Raw genomic sequence first — 19,924 nt, forward strand, 5'->3', positions numbered from 1 at the left:
CTGACAAGAAAAAAAGGAGGGGAAATACGTCAGAATAATTTTTCAACTGAGTTGTTTCTCTGTCATGACTAACAAAGTCTTTCTCAAATGGTAGTGCTGTGCAAGGGCTGAGATGGGAATGAACGTGGACTGTTTGCATTTTAGTAGTAATACAGATTTGCGCTGGATTAAAGCAATTCTTTAAGTGTGATCAAGAATTGTAATCTGCTGTAATAGTTTGCTTTGGATCTGGTTGCTAATGAGAGCCTGCCTTGTAATGGATGGACGATCTCTTCTCACCGCATGAACTCCCTTTGGCTGGCTGCTTCATGTTCTTGCATCCTTCACTTTCCACTGGGGCGTGGGGACGTGAAGATTTTGTGGAGCATCCCATGCTAGTTAAGAAAAGCGGCGTGTTTTCAGATCCCTCCTATGGTCAATTTCTTTTTTGCAAGATTCACAGCTGTTATCTATTACTGGACAAATGCCCATTTAAATCTTGTAATTACAAACAGTAAACGAATAGTTCTTTGAAGACTTTGACCAAAAAGTCTGGTTTTGCTATGTTTTTCCTTGCTATTTCTGAAATTTAACTAAGTCAGTCATGATGTTTCTTTGTTTGTTAGCACACTAGAAGAACTGTGTAATATTCTTACATGATACTTTAATAACAAATTTTCTAATCACGTCGACAAAGCAAGCTTTTTTGGTGCTGTGCATTTAAAACAGACCAAACAGTGGTGAGCATAGATTTTGGACAGAAATGCAAGGTTCTCCTGTTCAAAACTAATGCAAATGGAATATGTCCAAATTGGGTTTTATTCCCGATTAATCACAGCATTGAGCTGTCCTTTTGGAAAAACGCTTTTACTTTGTTTTGCATTCTGCAGATGTACGGAAACTTAAGCATAGATTATACTGGAAAAGGAGGGGGGGAGATGGGTGATATCTATTATATTGTGCAGCTCTTTGGCCTTTATAATACCTTCATCCCTAAATACTTTGTAAGAGCTCAAGAAAATTAGAAAAGATTTTTTTTCATGAGCTTACAGCTACTTTTTCTTAAGTTTGGTAGTGGTTGAGCACACTGAACAGAAGATTCCTTGTACAAATGGATTAGCGACATTTACATCTAAATGCCTAGAGCATGCTAATAAACCTGTACAATTTTTGTAATATAACCACAAGAAAAAGTGCGGCTAAATGAGTGAAGATGCTGTGAATTTCAGCTACTTACACTGTTTTTGAAAACTTACTCAGCAGCAATTTATAAAAGGTAATTGTTCATTAACCATTTTGGAACAGTTTTAGGCTTACATCTTTCTAAATACAAGTGAATTCATTAATGCATGTTTTTAATTGTTAAATGACAGCTTGAGATAACTTTTTTTATTGAGAACTTTATAGAGTGTGTCTCTTGCACAAACAAGCTGTATTTCTGTTTTCTTAATTGGGTATAATCACTTGCAACATTAGGGAACGAGGATGCTAGACCAGGCTCACTTTTAGCCAGACTCCAATGTGGAGGAACAAAAAAGTGCAGAATGTGCACAACAGCTGCCACGTGCATTGATGACTGATTCTGCTGATGATCACTGAATTCAGCTTTTTTAGTTTTGCCTCTGCTGCCTCCTGTTCCCGTGCATGCTTGCTGTGCTTTCTGAATTGCGTATGCGTTGTCAAGTGTTATGGATTGTGGAGGATTAGATACGTAACATGGCACAGATTCTCTTAATGTCTAAAATATGGACAAGTCAAGTTACATGTACTTTCGGGAAGTTTAGCGGAATTTGTCTGAAATTTAGCAGTTTCTGAAGCTGTATTTTCCATGGAAGGTGTGTGTTGGGTAAATCCTGTAGTCTCTCCTGTTATTTTTGTGATTCATGTATTCGGTGTAGAAATATTTTTATAATCACGATTAGGCTTTATATTTAAGGGTGGCAACCTGTAATTTTTCTTCTGGTTTCCTGTCAGAGTTTAAACAAACTGCTCTTGTCTCCTGAGATCATTCTTTGACTGTTCAAGTCACATGGAAGTGTTGACTGCTGTTCCGTGTCTGGAACAGCTTGTGACTGTTTACTGGAAAAAGCAGCAGCTACATTGTAAAAATGTGCAGTGTAATATCTCTGAATAGCTCTGTTGTTGACACTTGTATAGAAAAATCACCTACTGAACTACAACTACAGTAAGGTTTCATTGTATAAAACCGGCTTGTTACTACTTCTGTTTAGCAACTTTACTAAAGTTGTGTTAAGTTTGGAAGGCTTACACTTTTTTCTGTTTCTCACTATAGACATCCAAATGAGGGTCAATATAAAATTCCACACCTGTTATTTACAAATTCAGTTTGAGGCTTTTGAAAACTGCATCTACTTTGCATTTGCATTGCAAACTTTCTCGTGCTTCAGTTGCAAATATGTTTAAACCCTTCAGTTGAAATCACTATGCGTGTTCTCTGTCTTTCCCTGTTATAATACTCACCTTCAAAACTGACAGTTCTCTGTTAGGGATGTAAACTTCTGCAAAGCGGAAGATCCAAGTGAGGCCAAAAAATCTATAATGTATTCGTGTTGGAAGAAATGCGAATAAAGTTGCACTAAAACAGGATTAGTATTAGCATGTTGTAGTGTAGCTACACAATTATGAGGAACAGAGGAAAGAAATAAAAAGGACTGGCTTTACTAAAGAGAACAATGTGTCAGGCATATTTTAAACTGTAGTTGATCCAAATGGAATGATTTTGCATGAGAACAGTAATGGATCTCTTATTTCCCTACTGTTTTATAGCATCAGAGATGCAAAGTACAGGAATAGTTTGGTAATAGTAATTTGCTTTTAGCAAGAGTGTGTGGTAGTAAAAGAATATTCCACTTGATAACAGATAAGAGGATGTTATATGGAAAATACCTGCCTTTGACACTTCCATTTTATGGTATATTTGGAACTCCATATCTTTTTATTAGAAATGCAATGATGTACCAGCGCACTTGAGAGAGGCAAGACTATAAACTACTTAGGTTTGGAAGAAATGACTTGTGGAGGGAGGAAGTTTGGCAGGCAGAATGTGACTGAGAACTCAGCAATGAATAGTTGAAGATTAACACCAACTGTGAGAAGAAATTGCTTAAATACACAGTTTGTGCTTTTGCAGTTATTGAGGCAAATAGTTTATTAGAAAAAACACTGGACATCAAGAGGCTTCAGGCCAGACTCCCCTAAAAGAAATGAAACTATTTCAATACAATGTTTAACAGAAGTAGGTCCTGTCCTTTTCATGTACCCTATTAATGAGACATTGTCTTCAGTTGCTGTGCACTTGGCTGAACTTTAACTATTTGTACTGAAGCTGTTGGAATCTGTTTTTTTCTTTTCTTTTTCCTCAAATTCAAAGGCTTATTTAACCATAGTTTAGTGATGTTTGAGAAAAACAGTTTTAAGCTCCAGCATGTCTGCTTGTCCCCGGAGCACCTTCCCAACTCTTCTCACTTCTGTTAATGTACCTAATAACCATAGGTCAGTGAAAGTCATCCCCTTATGTCTCCTAACTCTGAAAGGACCCCACAACCCTGCAGAATACTCACTGTAATTTTGCCAGCTCAAGACCACAGTTAATCCAATAGATTTTTGTTTATGACAGCTGAACTAAAAGGAGGGACTCTGCTGCAGGTTTTGGTGACTTGCAGGCTAATGCCCAGTCATGTTAGGGGCAAGAGAGCTAACGCAGCAGCGTGACTAAGTAGCTTAGGGTGAGGAGCATGCACAGAGACTGGAACTCGAGAGTAGCAAAATGTGCGTTCCCAGAGTCAGGTGCCCCAGTGCTTGGAATGCTAAGGAGAGGTCTTTGAATATATGGTTCCTTGGGTGCTATAACCTCCTCTGTATCAGTAGAGCGATGGTAGATTCATTCAAAGCTATATACATACTTGTTGGGGTACAGATAACTGATTACTGCCATTAGTATAGTTGCTCAAAGAACAGACCGTTTTCTTGCAAAGCGTAGGACGTTGAGATGACATTTTAGGGACTAGGTATGGCCTGCAAATTAGTCTTTAGCAACCTTTAGTCCTTAGTCTTTAAGAAACAAACAAAAAAACAACAGCTGAAATAAAATTACACTTTTCTTGAACACGCTTCCATTACCACACTATTTACAGCAGACAGCAGCAGAAGGAAGTGGTTTATCTGATGACAGAAGTGATAGCCCTATATAGGAGTAAATTAAACGACTATTTTCTTCATGAAGAATTAAATTACCATTTAGCTTCCAGAAACTTCTGTTGTGAGACTAAAAAGCAGCCCTAAATACAGGGATTTACCCTTTTCTTTCCTTTTTATTTAAATAGTCCTCATTTACATCTGCCTATATGCTTTTTTATTTCATAGCTCATCTCAGATAACTTAATGGCTTTTTAATTATTTGGGTCTTCTGTTTTGCAAACTGACATGGTTGGTCTCTTTCATCAGATGGTCACAGTAGAAACTGTGTAGGAACTTGTGAAACTCTGCAAGGAATGTGTAATGTGTTTGTCTTCGAGTTTTGCTTTTCTGGAATCACCTGAACATCAGTTTAAAAGTGCAAGCTAATTGTACACTAATCTTCTGAATTCAAGAAGTTCATAATAGTCTCTAAAGTATTTAACTATAGCTAGCTAATTTCAGTTTTTAAATTAAATACTATCTGGAGTACGTTAACATATGCCTTTGGTTTGAACTACACTGTACTTTAAACAATGAATTTTTAATAGTGGAGAACTGCAGATTTTAATCTCTGGGTATAGAGAAGGAGTAGTTCTTTGCTTTTAACTGCTTAGCAATATTGCTAATAATAAGCAGTTAAAAGCAAAGCAATGCCTATTTCGGAAAGGTAGTGGTTTTTTTTCATGTGTATGTTTTTTTTTTAATCATTTTCTTCCTCTCTCTGGAGTGGTGTTAATTAAACACAGGGTTTACCCGGAAGCTGCATATAACTTGAAATGGGATAAAGAGGGGGTTCTTGGTACCACAGACTTATGATTGGTGTACCTTTTGAGATTTATATAGTCTATTCTTTTCCCCCTCCCCTTTTTCTGTTTTAGGTGAAATTGTGGTAAATGAAGTCAATTTTGTGAGAAAATGCATTGCAACAGATACGAGTCAATATGACCTGTGGGGCAAATTGGTTTGCACTAACTTCAAGATTTCCTTTATTACAGATGACCCAATGCCACTACAGGTTTGTTATTGCTCACATTACTACAACGTGACAACAGATGCGATAGATAGAATGTTTGTATTCTCATTAAATCCTTATCTCAAACTGATATAGCTCTGATGCCTTCTAAAACAAAGAAAGCTAAATGATGAGGGTAAACAGTCCTGTACTGAATGTGTTGTTGTTCTATTCCTTCACCGAGAATATGAGAACAGAGTGAGTTTGGGGTGGAAGTACAGCCAGCTCTAGTTACCTCTGATTATGCAGGCTTCATTGGGAAGTTAATGGGAAAAGGCAAAGCAGGAATTGTATAAAAACGAGTTCCTCCTTAAGGAGGAGAATTTCAAGTGTTCCTTTTCTTACACAAGTGTCAAATCAGCAAAGCCTTTAATGTGTCCAGGTTTCTTCGGCATTACTGACAGAGGACAAAGTAACTGTGAAATGAGCTTTCATCATAGATGAGGTGACGACAAAAGGGAAGGAAGAAATCAAGCCTTTGTCAAAGCAGAACATCTGAAATTCAAAGCCTTAACCAGTTTTCTTTGAACAGCACAGCCCACAGTACTGTTTGGAAATCAAAATTGTGAGCTTTGTTATTTTCAGTAGTACAGTTGTTCTGCCTTCATTTTGGGCTTTTCAAAGAAATACTCTATTAAGTAGGCAAGCTCTGAAAGTAGATATACTTTTTCAATAACAGTTAGTATGCTTGACAAAATCTACTTCAAAAAATGAAATCTTCATGACAAGAAGTTTTCCTTGTCATGAAGGAGTTGTCAAAACTTATTTATCAAATTTGGCTACATATCCCTGCCTTTGTTCTAATAAGCCAAAGTAGAAGATTTTGAAAGCTTGTTCCTCTGAAAGCAATGTGTCAATGGCTGTTGATTTAAGTGCATGTTAAAGTTAAGTACATGCAGGGTTGTTATTGTTCGGTTGTATTTTCCTTCTCTAATCTTTACTGACTGGAATTGAGATTGTTACTGCTTTTGTTTTATGTGAAACTGATAAGTGACCACCTGCAGCATACTATAATCAAGATGGATTCAGAACACTCAGTTGTCTGGACAGAAAAATCTGTACTAGCACTGAGGAATAATTCTTCGTATTTAATCTGTTTAATTCTGTTCGATAGTATGAAAAGAAAGCTTCGGGTTTGTCCTCATGAAAGTCAAGTTCATATTTTTTTCTTTCTTATGATTACAGTAATAGAGTTAATAGTAGATGACTACAGTAATAGTTTTTATATATATATATATATATAAATTTACACTTCAGATCGTTGAATATCTACCAGCAATTTTTGAGGCTAGTAAATTCAATGCAAATAGTGAAGCTTTTTTTTTTTTATATTCCACAGGGGTTTGCAAACTCTTTGGTGTGCTTTCACCAACACAAGAAAGCAGGTTTCAGTACTTCTAATTGCCTGTGAATAGGCAAGGGTGGTACATGTCAGAAAAGTCTAGGCATGCCTGATTTTTATCATTGTTTCTTCAAAGATGTACTGTGTGTCATTTGGTTGAGAACCACAGAACTGCAATTAATAGCTATGAGTTCATGTGTTTCAGAAATTCCATTATAAAAACCTCCTCCTTGGTGAACATGATGTCCCACTAACATGCATTGAGCAGATTGTCACAGGTATGTCAAAAACAGTTAATCAGGATGACAGATGTTAAGCTTAACTCATTTAAAGCTATTAACTGCTTGTTAGGTTGTGCAGAATTGTTGACACTCAAGCGGGTCTTTAGTTGGGTCTTTGTATTGGTTTTAAATGTAGTTGCAGTACTGAATCAGCAGGTGTTCTAGGATAGACACCTGTTAGAGCAGTACACATTTTGTTAGCAACTTTTCTGTCTTCCAAACATCTGAATCTCTTCCATTTAAATACACTGGACTGCAAAAAGTGCATCACACTTACACAATTTACACATAGCTGGGATATCCCACAACATAAATGCTTGGGTTTTCAATCTTGTCTAACGCTTAGGCAGGTTAGTAGCCAGTGGTCCTCAAAACCTACAGATTTTGAGGTAATACACTATGAATCTGAAGAAGTAACTAAACATAATTTGAAAAACCTGTTTTTGATTTGTTGCATACTCTAGGCTAACTAGTTTGCTAAAGATAATGTTCTTTGTCTTTTAACTAAAGAATTTAATATAGCTAATACATTTTCAAATCTTGATTACAGTAAGAGCTGTTAAATACTTGGTTTTCTAATTGCACTTAATTTACACTTAATGTAAATCATTACTTACCTATAAGTTTTCAGTACCTGAAGTCATCCAGTAATCCGTTTCCACTCTGGAAGTTGGTTTTAATTGCAGTGAAAAGATTAATATATGTCTGAGGAAGAACACTAAGAAGAAATGTGGTCTGTTTGTTCTTTTTTTTTAAGAAGAGGTGCTATTGACCTGTTACGTGGTCTTTCCCCGGCCCACATTTATTGCCCTTTTTCAAAATCACCAGGTAGCTGTGACAAAACAGTGCAAATCTGTTAATGAGAGTTTTGTATGGAGAGAAATTTATAAACGTGCTGTTGCAGTCTTCTCATTTAACATCTAATACAAACTCCCATATAATAAATTCCCCTAAATAAGGGGGAAAAAGCTAATCAACTTTGAATGATTTTCTAATAATTCTGTCTTCTCTCATGTGCCGTGTGTTGTTCTTGAATGGGAGGGCTTTAGAGGTAGCACTCAAGTTTCAAAATAAAAGCTGATGGATTCTAGGTTACTCTTTTCTGCACGTTTCAATAGATTAAACATTCAAATAGCCTGAGTGTTTGCAGTTTCATTAGAAGAATGTTAGAAGTTATCTAGGACCCCTTTCTGTTTAGCTTTTCTGTTAAAGTTTGAAGTTCTTTAGAGCAAGATGGCAGTATTTCCTGCCACATACCTGAGGAAATTAGTCTTTGTTCTTCTATTATTCTATTGTTCTTCTGCAGTCTTACACTAAATTTAGTGAAGCATAAGCTTTTACTAACAGGAATTGAGAGAGTTTTCACCAATACTGCAGAGGAGGTTGCTTGATGGTTGTTACATTCAAGGTGAATAGCTGAAGGTGTATTGATTTTATATAAACAAACACCCACAGGCCAGGTAGGAGCTGTTTCTTTCAGTTGTGCTCCTTGCCCTTTGAGTCTGTGGTCCAGATTTTAACCCAGCAGTTAGAAAGTGCAAGATCCAGCTGAAAGCATAAGGAGCATGAAAGGTGCTAGAGGTGTTTCTGAAAAGAACTGTTAGTCCATCTGAAATGCCTGAAGAAACTGCACTATAGAAAAAGTAAGCTATAGATAACACTGTTTAGTATTTATAGTGGTTGTTGGCTCCTTTTCTAGCCATAAACCCTCCACCCTTTTCCCAGGAGATGAAAGAGCTTAGTGCATAAATGTTTAATTTCCATCCTGTCCTAAAATGTTTGTCTTCTGTTTCATGGAAGTACTTCAGCTTAACCCAGAAGATGCCATAGCTGGCTGGTTGCAGGTAATTCATCATTCAGCAGCTATGTGCCCCAATTTTCCCATTTACCACACACAAAATCTCTGTGGCTTTTCTGGTGTTTAGTTTTATAAAGTTTCATTTTCTCCATTTGAAAAGGAGTTACACAGGCCAAGAGACACAGCCTGTCTGTGCAGGCCTAGGCCACCTGGCAATTTACTAACATTATTGAGTTTTAAGTAAGAAATGTAATTAGTCTTAACTTGAACACTTATTTATACATCCAAGTGACAAAAACAAACCAAAAAACCAAGAGCATTTCTGTCAGTTACTGTACATCAGAAGGGCATTGCAGCATATATAATGATGTGTCTGGGAGCACAAATTACTCTTCGAAATACTGAACGTTAATTACTTGTTTATGAAGTTGTCGTTGATGCATATAAATAATCCAGACGTATGGGAAACAGTAATTCAGCCACTTGTTTGAAAGGAGGCTGATCAACAGGAGGACCTATACAAGTTCTTACTTAAACTGAATAGTTGAAACATACTATTAAATGAGAAACTGCTGATAGCAACACCGCCGTATCTGTGTTTGAGTCAGTCTTGTGTTGTATACTTACAAAGCACAGTCCAATAACTGTCTTTTCTTTACAGTGAATGACACCAAGAGGAAACAGAAGGTTCTTGGTCCCAACCAAAAACTTAAATTTAATCCAACTGAATTAATCATTTATTGCAAAGACTTCCGTATCGTCAGATTTCGTTTTGATGAAGCAGGTCCTGAAAGTGCAAAAAAGGTATTATATCGTTTTATGAAGTCTTTCCTTGTAGTCATTACTTGTAGCAACAGGTATGCTAATAATGTTTTGTGTTGTAATAGTGGTGTAGGGGATGGATTTGAAAATTAATTGCATTATATTGCAGGAGAGTATCTAGATTTTAGAGTGAAAATGATTAGATTTTTAAAAAAATCTAAGATGATATGTTAACTCTTTTCTTGTAAGATAAACCAACATTTCTTGTAAGATAAACCTACATTTCTTGTAATATGTTATACTTTTTAAAATTACTAATTTAAGAAAAGTTTTTTTTAATATTGGAATCAAAATACTATGTAGCAGCTGTATAACAGCGTTTATATTCCAATATGGAAATTGTTTGATACTTTGACACGTTTTCAGCAAGCAATAACCTTAGTTTAGCCAAGTGTACTATCTTATGTATACTTATGATAGACATTGCACAGCAAGTTCTTTGATAACCTTTTGAAACCACCAATTTGTCTAATCTACATAAAAATGTGCTTTCCCCATGTTGTCTTAGAGTTGCATGCCTTTTGAGGAGTTACCTCTTTCTGTACACTACTAGAAATTTCATTCCTTCCCCAATTTTAACACTTGTTGCCATAAGTTCCAACAAAGTCTTACAATGTTGTTTAACCTGGTAAAATTCAGGTAAGTTTCTGCTGATCAGAGGTGGTTAGGCTACATAAAACTAGCTCACCAGCTTCCTGGCTCTGGAATGCTGGGGTATGTTGTTTGAGTTACAGGTCCTCTGACTTCCATGGCACCACATTGTGGCCAAGCACGGCACAGCAATCTTTTCGTAAGGAGTGACCCAATTTGCTTATAGAGGTTGAGTTCCCCTTTCAGTAGGATCAAATTAGAGCTTAACCATGTAAATCCTAAGCACCATCTGCCCAGACATAGGTCTGTTTGCAGTTATCAACTGAATGATGTCCAATTCATCACTTTTTCACCTTCTGCTCTCTTACAGAGATCCAGAAGCAGAAACCCAGTTATGAAGCCCACTGTTCTTTCCTTGTTATTTTCTGCATTCCTTCCTTCCTGCCTGCTGGCTTTGTTTGTAACCTTTCAAGTTTGGCAATCCTTCAGCTGTCAATTCCCCTTTTACAGCTTCTCTGAAGTCACCCTGGAGCAGTCTATCTGCAATATCTGTATAGCAACTGTTTCTAATTGCTTGTCAGAGCTAAGAAGAGTGATTAGCCTGTAGGAGGGAGGAAGAGAGTGCAAACTCAGCATCTCATTAACACTTTTTGTGCTGCACTTCCTCATGCAAGAGCAAAAAGTGAAACCTTTTTACAAAGATGCTTGCTTTATGCATTTATAATTACGTGGGCTAATGTGATAACTGATAGGAAGAAGAGTTTTAGAGATCCAGAAGGATCTGAATCTGCATAGTTATGAAAATGGCAATGGTGGTGACCAAAAGCATAACAATTCCCATTTACAAATATCAGAAAGTGATCATGAGGAATAGAAGAAAACTTGTATAATTTTTAATATCAATTGTATGGCTAACACCACAGTTTTGATGTGTTCAGTAGGTTACTGCGTCTTTGATGTTTGAGTGTATTATGGAAGCATACTGTTACTGAGGGGAGATAGTTAACATATACTAGTATTTCCATAACAACATTATTCTGTTAACATTAAAATACAGTTACCTAAAGCCTTGAGGTCCTTGGATCGGTTTGTCTGTCAGGATTTTGCCTCTATTATTTTGGTGAACACAAGTAGAATGGTCTTATGTAGCCTATTTATTGGAATTGGTTTGTTCTTTTTGGCATATAAAGGGCTTGCTAGCACCACACTCTTGAAAGATTATCTCATTCTGTTCCTGACCTTCAAGTAGCATATATTAGCAAGGTTGTCCTGAAGTTTAAAAACAGACAGGAAGGTGGTCAGACCTCCTTATAATATTATAGGGCCTTTTTAATATATGTTTACATCCAGCTATTCATGCTTGAAAATTTTGATAGCTGTGTACATGGAAATAGCAGTATGTGCATGACTTATGTTAGAAGGACCAACACTTAACATGAAAGTACAACTGAGTTGTGATGAGAGTCAGTTCTTCCAGTTCTCCTTGGCTGCATGTGCTAGTGATACCTTCCAACCTGGAAAGCACCGTAGTAAAGAACTGGCCTTGCAGTCAGAGGTGCTGGATTGGAAGGGCCTCTGGAGGTGGGCCTCTAGTCAGCCTTCCTCTGCAGAGCTGTCAGCGTTAGATCAGGTTAGCTGCAGGTTTGCCTGGTTGTGTCTTGAAAGCCACTGAAGATGGAGAATCAGCGTCCGTGGGTAACCTGTTCCAGTGCTGCATGTTTCTGCAGATGTCCAGCTCAAACTACCCAAGATACAGTGTCTAGCTGCTGCCCGTTTTGTCATCTGGCAAGACTGGGAAGAGTCTGTAACTACCTTCCTGGTAGCTGTAGGCAGCTGGTAGGTCACACTGCAGTGTCATTGTTGCACAGCTGAATGAGCACAGTTTTTTCAGGCACTCTTCGGAAGCTGTTTTTTAGGACCGTGATCATCTTGGTAGCTGACCATTGGGCCCTCTGCAGCTTTTCCTCACCCCTCTTGTTCGGGGGCACAATCTCCAGTCAACTCATGTAGAAAAAATAGTTGTCAGCTCTGTTCTTTTCCTCAAAAAAAAAAAAAAAAAAGATTATGCTCATTTTGGAGCTAGGTATGAAAACCTTCTGAGTGGAAAAAATGAACTGGATAGAATTATGCTTAAACATTATATGAAGGTTTTCTAGGGTGTTCAGTGTTGAGAAACTGCAGAGCTCAGCATTTCTGTTGTGATCAAAGAGTTGTGCAGGCTGTAATTTAACTATAATCATGTCTGAAGTAGTTCTGACTCTCAAGGTTTTCAAATAAGAGTCTTTTTCACTTGTTAGCTTTAAAATGAAGGGAAAGTGAAGTTAACAGTTAGTATTACAATCTGTGTTCAGTAAAGCAAGAGACCTTTAGCCTGCACGTTAGTCCTCTATGAATCATAAATAGCTTCCTTAGTCAAACCTTGCATAAATACTGTCAGGTGTACAAATCAGAACAGGGAGATTTCTCTCTACCTAGATGTAATCCTGGTAATACAAAGGAGTGTCATTCTATAAATGAAACGCACTTGGGTCAAAGTGAAATATCTACCTACTACAATATACACTTCAAACTATGGGAGTATTTGTGCATCTAACTTATTCAGTATGAGAGGCTAGCAAGTGTTCTGTTTAGAGCCATAGTTTTAAAAAAAAAAAAAGGAAAAAAAAGTGCAAAACATTATTATTTTTAAAATGAGCTTTAAATATGTGGAAGAATCACAAGGAGAACAAAGATACTAACTTCACACGATCAAGTAATTTGTTTCGAGCACAGTTGCTTGAATATAATGGAAATACTCATCAGTATTCAGTTACATAAGTTGGTGTTGGCAAAGAGAATGTAATCTGTTTCTAAGGAAGTAACTGGGTTTGCAGAACAGGGCCAAAGGGAGAATAACCCCTACTAATTAGGCTGCCTTACTAGAACAGAGAGTATTCCCGTTTTGGTAGTAAGTGAAACTATGAATCCAAGTTTAAAAGCAGTCAGACTTCAGATGTGGACAATCTATTTTATTTGATTACATAAATATATACATGACGTGTGGGTAATATTGATAGAATGTTCATTTTTTTTGCCACGTTAAAGCAGAAATGAAGTGGAAAAACACATCAGATTTTGAGGTGAATTTATTTGGGGGTAAGCTATGAAGATGTGTAAAAATCAGTTCTATTAGAAACATACCTTCAACATTAGCTGCAGACTGTACATGCTAAAAAACACTCCCAACATTAATCAGTCAAGTAAATATTTCCTCTCTTGTTTTTAATGGATATTTGGGAAACAGGAGTTAAGGAATACTAATGGGGATGGAAACTCACATTCCTTATCATTTAGCAGTTGGATTCCATTTTGTCTCAAAAATAAAGCTGTAGAGCCTCCAAAGGAAGGAAAGCTAGATGGGTGTGGGAGGAAGTGGAGGATGAGGAAGCACGGGTAAGCAAGTTGGGGAAGTCTTAAGTTAGACAATATGAAAGAAGAAGCATTTCACCGTCCTTAAAGGAAAAGGAATAACTTTGTTCCAAAAAGCACAACAAACAGGTCAAACTGAAAAATCCTGCTGACTTCTAGCCACTGCAATACTTGACATTAAACTAAGAAATTAAAATGTATGAATAGGTGAAGCTTTAGATCTTATGACTGTTAAGTGATGGAAAGTGTGCTGCCTTACCAGGCAAATGAGTCTTGGCAGTGTACCAGAATGGCACACACCCTATAATCTCCTGTTTCATAAATATATCTCTATTTTTGCAGTCCCTTTCTCTTCTAGAACTCCCTCAACTCTTTTCCTTCAGGAAACTTTTTAAAATGAGTATGAGATCTGTTTCAGAAACACATGCTTAATCAAAACACAAGGAAAATTATCTCAAATCTTGTTTCCTGTGCAATCAATTCTAGTCTTCTAACACGTCATAACACTTGGGATGGAGTGGAACATTTTTTTCCTAACTGTTACAAGGAATAATATAAAACTGAGAGTTTTGAACAAATGGTCCTGACCCTTTCTAATATGTTCTTTATTACTCCCCAAAACTTCTATATTACCCTGTTCTGATTGTTTGTATTGATCTCAGAATGTAATATCTCAAGACACTGGGAATGTATGAGAAAATATTATATTTTTATGGTCTTTGGAGAGGGATAAAGAAAGCTCTTTTTATTTTTTACAACTAAGCTCATTTAATGGTATTTAAAAAGCAGCTAATAATAATTCTCCTAGCTAATAGCTAGGAGAATGTTCATGATAGCTAGGGCTGAAAGTCTTGTTATCTGAAAGCTTATTGTTCCAAGACGACTTGCTACCTGGGAAGATTAAAAATTCTGTCCACGGGACTTGATCTGGTCTTGGTTGCATAAATTCAGAATAGGAATTGCAGTAGTGAGGAAGAATAGTATGCTTCCAGCAAGTTCATAACGCAGTCTGTTGCAGGGAAGATGAAATGCAGGGTTCAGCTAATTTAGCACATCTTAAATACGAGTGCTCAAAATGATTTTTTCCAAAGAGCGCTAGCAATATTTTGAAGTTCTTGTCCTTGGTAAAATTCCTGTTGAAAAAGAGAAGAGCTTGCCCTGCAAGTATCATCTGTGTTCTGCAGAAAGGCATTGTGCAGGGAACACTGACATAGGGAAATGGCCTTTGTACTATGAAATAGTTAAACCCATTGTGTTTACTGTTTTTTATAAATGAACTTTCCAACAAGCAGCCTATTCTCCTGGTGCCTGAGCCTAGATATCTTCAGCTTTACATGATTGTAAATTGGCAAAAATACCAAACATTTTTCAGTTTGATATGAGAACATTTCCTGTAAAACATGTTTGTTTTCCTATTTAAAAGCTTCTGCTTATGGTGATAATCTGCTGAGATCTGGGGAATTTGCTTGTCTTTTGATACTTGCTGACAATAAAACTACTATATGAATTTAGTGAGGAATAAAAGGAAAATCAGTATGTCTTTAATGTTGTTTAGTATATATTACCAGAATTTTTCCAAAGTGTGAAATGAAGACAGCAGTATAAGTACTATTTTTTTTTTTAATAATAGAAACTGGGGTCCTGAACCTGTACTGTAATCTTCAGGTGGACTTCTTCACCCATGTGGCACTGGTACTTTGAGCTATATCTGTTCTGTGGAACACCCAGAAACACTTCTCGGCATCTGGGTTCAAGAGCACTGCTATGGTCTCGTGTTGTGAACCAGATCCTAATGCATACCATTTCCCAAACAATTTTACCCCTCTTAACATGCCACACATGCACATTCTCAAGTAAATGAAAGAGATTTTAGATGCTGCCTTTAAAAATAGTTTTACTGTATTTCCATTGTACTATTTGGCAGCACAATGGCATCCTTCAATGTCTTGCAGTTCATCCTCAAGCCTTGAGACTTGATTAGCATAGCAAAAGGCTTTCATCCTTCATGCCCATAAATGTAGATCGGGAGTAGCTCTATTAACATCAATTACTCTAATGAAAAGTTAATGAGAAAAATGGAAGTCAAAATGTGTATGTATGCAGATTTGCATTTTGCTTCACTGCCACTGACAGACAAAAGCAGTCTGTTAGAAAATGACAAGTATTATGGAATAGCTGTTATCCTATTATGGTTCTTCAGCTTTTCAAACCTCAAGATGTGTTAAAATTTGTGTGGCTTTTAGTTACTTCATGATAGTTACAACCAGTTTTTACCAAATTGAGGAAATCAGCTTATAAATGTTCATTTGAAAAGTCATGCTCATCCATTTCCCTGTAACACTTTTACTGTTTCTTTCTCAGGAGTACCTTGTCTTCTATATTGTATTGCAGTTCCATGGTAGCACTGAAAGAAAAGTCAAAGCAACTGTTCTTCTAAGACTTGATGGGAATTTGTTGTTGGGAACTTTGTGAAAAAACGTTTTCAGCTCAAGTTAGTCTGTAGTCATTACTGGTTTTATAAATAGCAGAAAATGTCCCCCTCAAAAGTCAGAGTAAATAAAATTCAGTGAAGGTTCCATAATGCTACATACGTGTTACATACATGCTAGGAAAAATGCAGTGGATTTCTCCATGCAGGACTTAGCATGAATGCACTCTAAGTTTTTTCCGTGGCTAAGAGTTTCCTAAGACTATTGCAAAGAATGTGAAGTTTAGACAAGACTCTTCCTGATGCCCCGGGTTAATCTCTACTGTTCTGAGGATGCATCTTTTATTTGAAATCTCTGCTGAAATTCTCTTTCCTGGGCAGGGCTTGTGACTCAGCCTAGTCGAACCTGATGACTGCATCGGATTGCCAGAGACAGTGCTGGAGCTTGCTAAACCCGCAGGCATCTAGAAGTGATGGGTGGATTTCTTTTGTGAATGAAAGTGATTCATCTGAGACTGAACCTATATGGGCTAGGCCAAAACTTATTAAAACAGACATCTTGGTGATGTTTCAGTTAGCTATTTCAGTTCTCAAGATCAGCTGGGGAAGGGAGTGATTGCTGGCATGTTTAATTAGCGGTAGAGTCCCCACACTTGATAAATGGGCCTACTGTAAAAATTCAGGTTCTATTGAAAATGGAGATTGATGGAGAATCTTCAGCCTTTCACTCAGCTGACAAACTGCAAGCGGCTAACATCAAGAAAATATCTCCCACTATTTGCAAGTAGCTTAGGGAAGAAGCTGCTTTTAATTACCAAACAATTTGCTTTTTACTTACATTCATCAATGCCTTTCATAATTTGGGAATACAACTTAATGAGATGCAGGACTGACATAGGTCCTGGAAGTCTCCAGCATGCAACCTCTGTTTTTCCTTTCAAATCAAATATGGAAATTGAACATTAGAAACTGTTTTTAGCTTTTGCTCTGCAAAGTTAATACTGCCATAATCATGAGCAATAAATGTTATGTATATAAATAATACTAATAAACGTTTCTTTCCTAGGTGTGCCTTGCAATAGCTCATTATTCTCAGCCAACTGATCTTCAGCTTCTCTTTGCATTTGAGTATGTTGGAGAAATATATCACAATCCAGGTAAGTATGAAAATACCTTATTTTCTTCTATTCCACAATGTGTAAGTTTAGTAAGTCTTCTATCCAGAAACAATAGCAAAAAGCTTTTTAGGCTTTCTCTGGGGGCAAGTAAATTGGCTTGTCCTGCAGCCAACCTCTTACTTTTGGACTTAAGTCAGTTGTTGTGATACACTTTAAAGACCAAAATCAAAAGCAGTATCTCTACTCTGAAACAAAACTGCCAATGTCAGCATGAGTACTCATATTTCTCCATTCACACTTTGATCCTCCTATCGGTGTATTGGTCTGTAGCGGTACTGTAGGTACCTAGCTAATCTCCCATCAAGCAGGCTTGTTTACCTGCCCTTCTTTTGGGAATAAGTTTCTCTTCTGGTGGTATTGCAGGAGCATTTGTGCAGCTTGGGACTCCATACCTCCTTTCCTAGAGGCTTACTAGGCAGTTCTTCCCACTCAAAACCTCCACCACCCCTGCTGAGTTGGAGCACACCCTCTCTGCTCAAGGCCAATCTCCAACTGAACCCTGTCAGTTAGGTAAGCCTGAAAAAGATGCCTTTGGAACTTGATTTCTAGTGTAATGCTGTGCGGTCACTGCTTAGTGTTCCCCAGCCAATACACAGCTGAAAACCGTCAGTTTTAGCATTACAAGCCTCCAAATAGCAGAAGTGCCATTGATGTAGATCTGTGGTACAGAAATATTTACTCAGGAGCTGGCATTAGAAATCATGGTTACAAAATTTGAATGTTGTGGAATTATGAGCTCAGACATTCAAATTTGTACAAAAATGTACATTTCTCATGCAGATGCCTACATGACTGCCTTATGCATGCACGAGAATAATGGTGCATGTGATTATGTTGCATACATAATTATACGTATAATATCTTACCTGGTAAGTCTTGGGTGGTAATTAAGGTCCATGTATGTTAGTGTTACAAAGTACTAAGGAGGAAGCCAATTTGCAGATAAAATAGCCATAAAGTGGTAAAGTAGAGTGTGAACAAAATGTTGGTCTGTCACGAAGTTGCCTTTACTATGTCCTTAAAATACTATTTGATATACGGAAAAAAAAATCTAGTGGAAGAATTATGCAAGGTGGGTAAAAAACGTTGTTCTTCTGGAGCTGCAGGTCAGAATGGTAAAAGCTGGTTGTTCTGCTAGGCTGTAGTTGCTGGAGGAAAGAGCTTGAAATACTTTGGTGGTGGTTGTTACTGTTTTTAATTTAAGTTTCCACATAGTAAAGTTGAACCATGGTGTTTGTTGCATGGATCTCTGGCTTTGCCCTTACAGTTCCAGCACTGTGTTTTATAACTCTCTATTCCTGGTAGTCCTGATAAAGTAGAAGTTGAAGTACTGTCATTGTGCTTCTTGGGGAATGTAATCAGCCTGCATTGCTCTGGTGTGTATGGACATTGTTTTTTCCCAGGATATGTTTGGTAATTATATATCCTGCCATTAAACAGTAAAATTCTAACACTATCTTCTAGTAATGATATTTCTCTGGATACTAGGTACTTCAGTCTGAGTTCAGTATAGCTTTCTTCTGAAAAATATAGAAAGTAGTCTGAGTACTGAAGTTGGTAGATATTAGAAAGTAGAAAATACACAGTCACTGAGATGACAGTAGAGCCCTAACCCTCTGTTCTGCTCTGTCTGGACAGAATTTACATCTTTACTTACATCTTTACAACTCTTCCTAAAGATAGGAGCTTTCCTGGTGGAGATTACTGGGTTGAGTCCCAGTTTATTTCACCTTCATCTAAACGCTTACTCCAAGTATCAAGAAACAAAATGCAATGTCCTTTGACACAGCTGACTGCCTCCTTGGCACCTAAAGAATGATCAACAAAGGGGATCTTCTGTATTACTGACAGAGCTTGTAATCTTCTTGGTCCCTAGCCACAAAATGGTAGGCCATTTTTTTTCCTGGATATAAATATGCATGTGTACACAGACACACACACACACACAGGTCATCAGTTATTTTCCTTTCTGTTAATACAGCAGTAATTTATAAGGAAAAGCTGTTGAAATTACGTACCATTTGTTTTACTTTACTCAGAAAATAGTTAATTAAAGGGTAGCGTATAAAGGTTAGATGTTTTTAAAACACTGGTAAGGGGTATGTTGAAGAGAGAAGTCCTGTGACTGAAGATAACACTTGTTCCTGAGCGTTAGTATGTCCTGTTTTCTACAAAGCAGCACAACATACCAGCTTTACATTGCTTCTCTGTTGAAATTGCAGGAAAAAAGTACATTTGCATCTTCATGTATTGCCAAGCTGTCATTAAACCACAGATCTGTTTTAATACAAACATAGGCAATGTCAGTCCTGATGCTAATGGCTCGCTCTTGTAATTAGGAATATTTTTCTTTCTTTTTCTTTTTTTAATGTGCATTGATGAATTTTCTTTTCCTAGCAAAGAAGGTGAACGGAGTAGACCCAGGAGGTGGTGGTGGTGGCAGCATCGGCAGTGCCAGTGGTCAGCAGACACCTTTGTTTGAAACTTACTCTGATTGGGATAGAGAAATCAAAAGGACAGGTGCATCAGAGTGGAGAGTTTGTTCAGTCAACGAAGGTTACATGATATCTACTTGGTAAGTTTCTGCTATCATGCAAGTAAGCATAGAAGAAAACAAGACAATTTAACTGTCTTTTCCTGTCTTTTCTAACAAAGTCTCCATACTATCTGACTGCACACTTTAACTTCTAAATGTGCCACTCTCTGGTGAGGCCCCCGGTTGGAAGATCTTGCAAGTGTTGTCTCTAGAGGAAATGTCATATTTTGTGAATGTATGGCCCCTGTTGCTTCCTGTATTCCAGCATTTGTTGCTTTCATGCTTTTGTACTTCCCTCTGAAACATGCACGTTTGTAAACAAATACATTTGAGCTGTACAGATGACATGTAA

The 19,924-nt window shown here is 37.3% G+C and overlaps 1 protein-coding gene across 2 annotated transcripts in view; it reads left to right on the plus strand.

Annotated features, from left to right (window-relative positions):
• The window catches only part of MTMR10 (myotubularin related protein 10), a 38,979-nt gene that overhangs the window by 8,260 nt on the left and 10,795 nt on the right, over nt 1–19,924 (plus strand). For both annotated transcript variants that reach the window (XM_083850999.1, XM_083851000.1), the window contains exons 3-7: nt 5,055–5,191; nt 6,736–6,808; nt 9,271–9,413; nt 16,925–17,015; nt 19,434–19,611. In XM_083850999.1, coding sequence (XP_083707125.1) covers nt 5,055–5,191; nt 6,736–6,808; nt 9,271–9,413; nt 16,925–17,015; nt 19,434–19,611 — 622 coding nt within the window. The remainder of the gene's footprint in view (nt 1–5,054; nt 5,192–6,735; nt 6,809–9,270; nt 9,414–16,924; nt 17,016–19,433; nt 19,612–19,924) is intronic.

The sequence above is a fragment of the Anser anser genome (genome assembly GCF_964211835.1).
Source record: "Anser anser genome assembly, chromosome: 10".
Taxonomy (NCBI): domain Eukaryota; kingdom Metazoa; phylum Chordata; class Aves; order Anseriformes; family Anatidae; genus Anser; species Anser anser.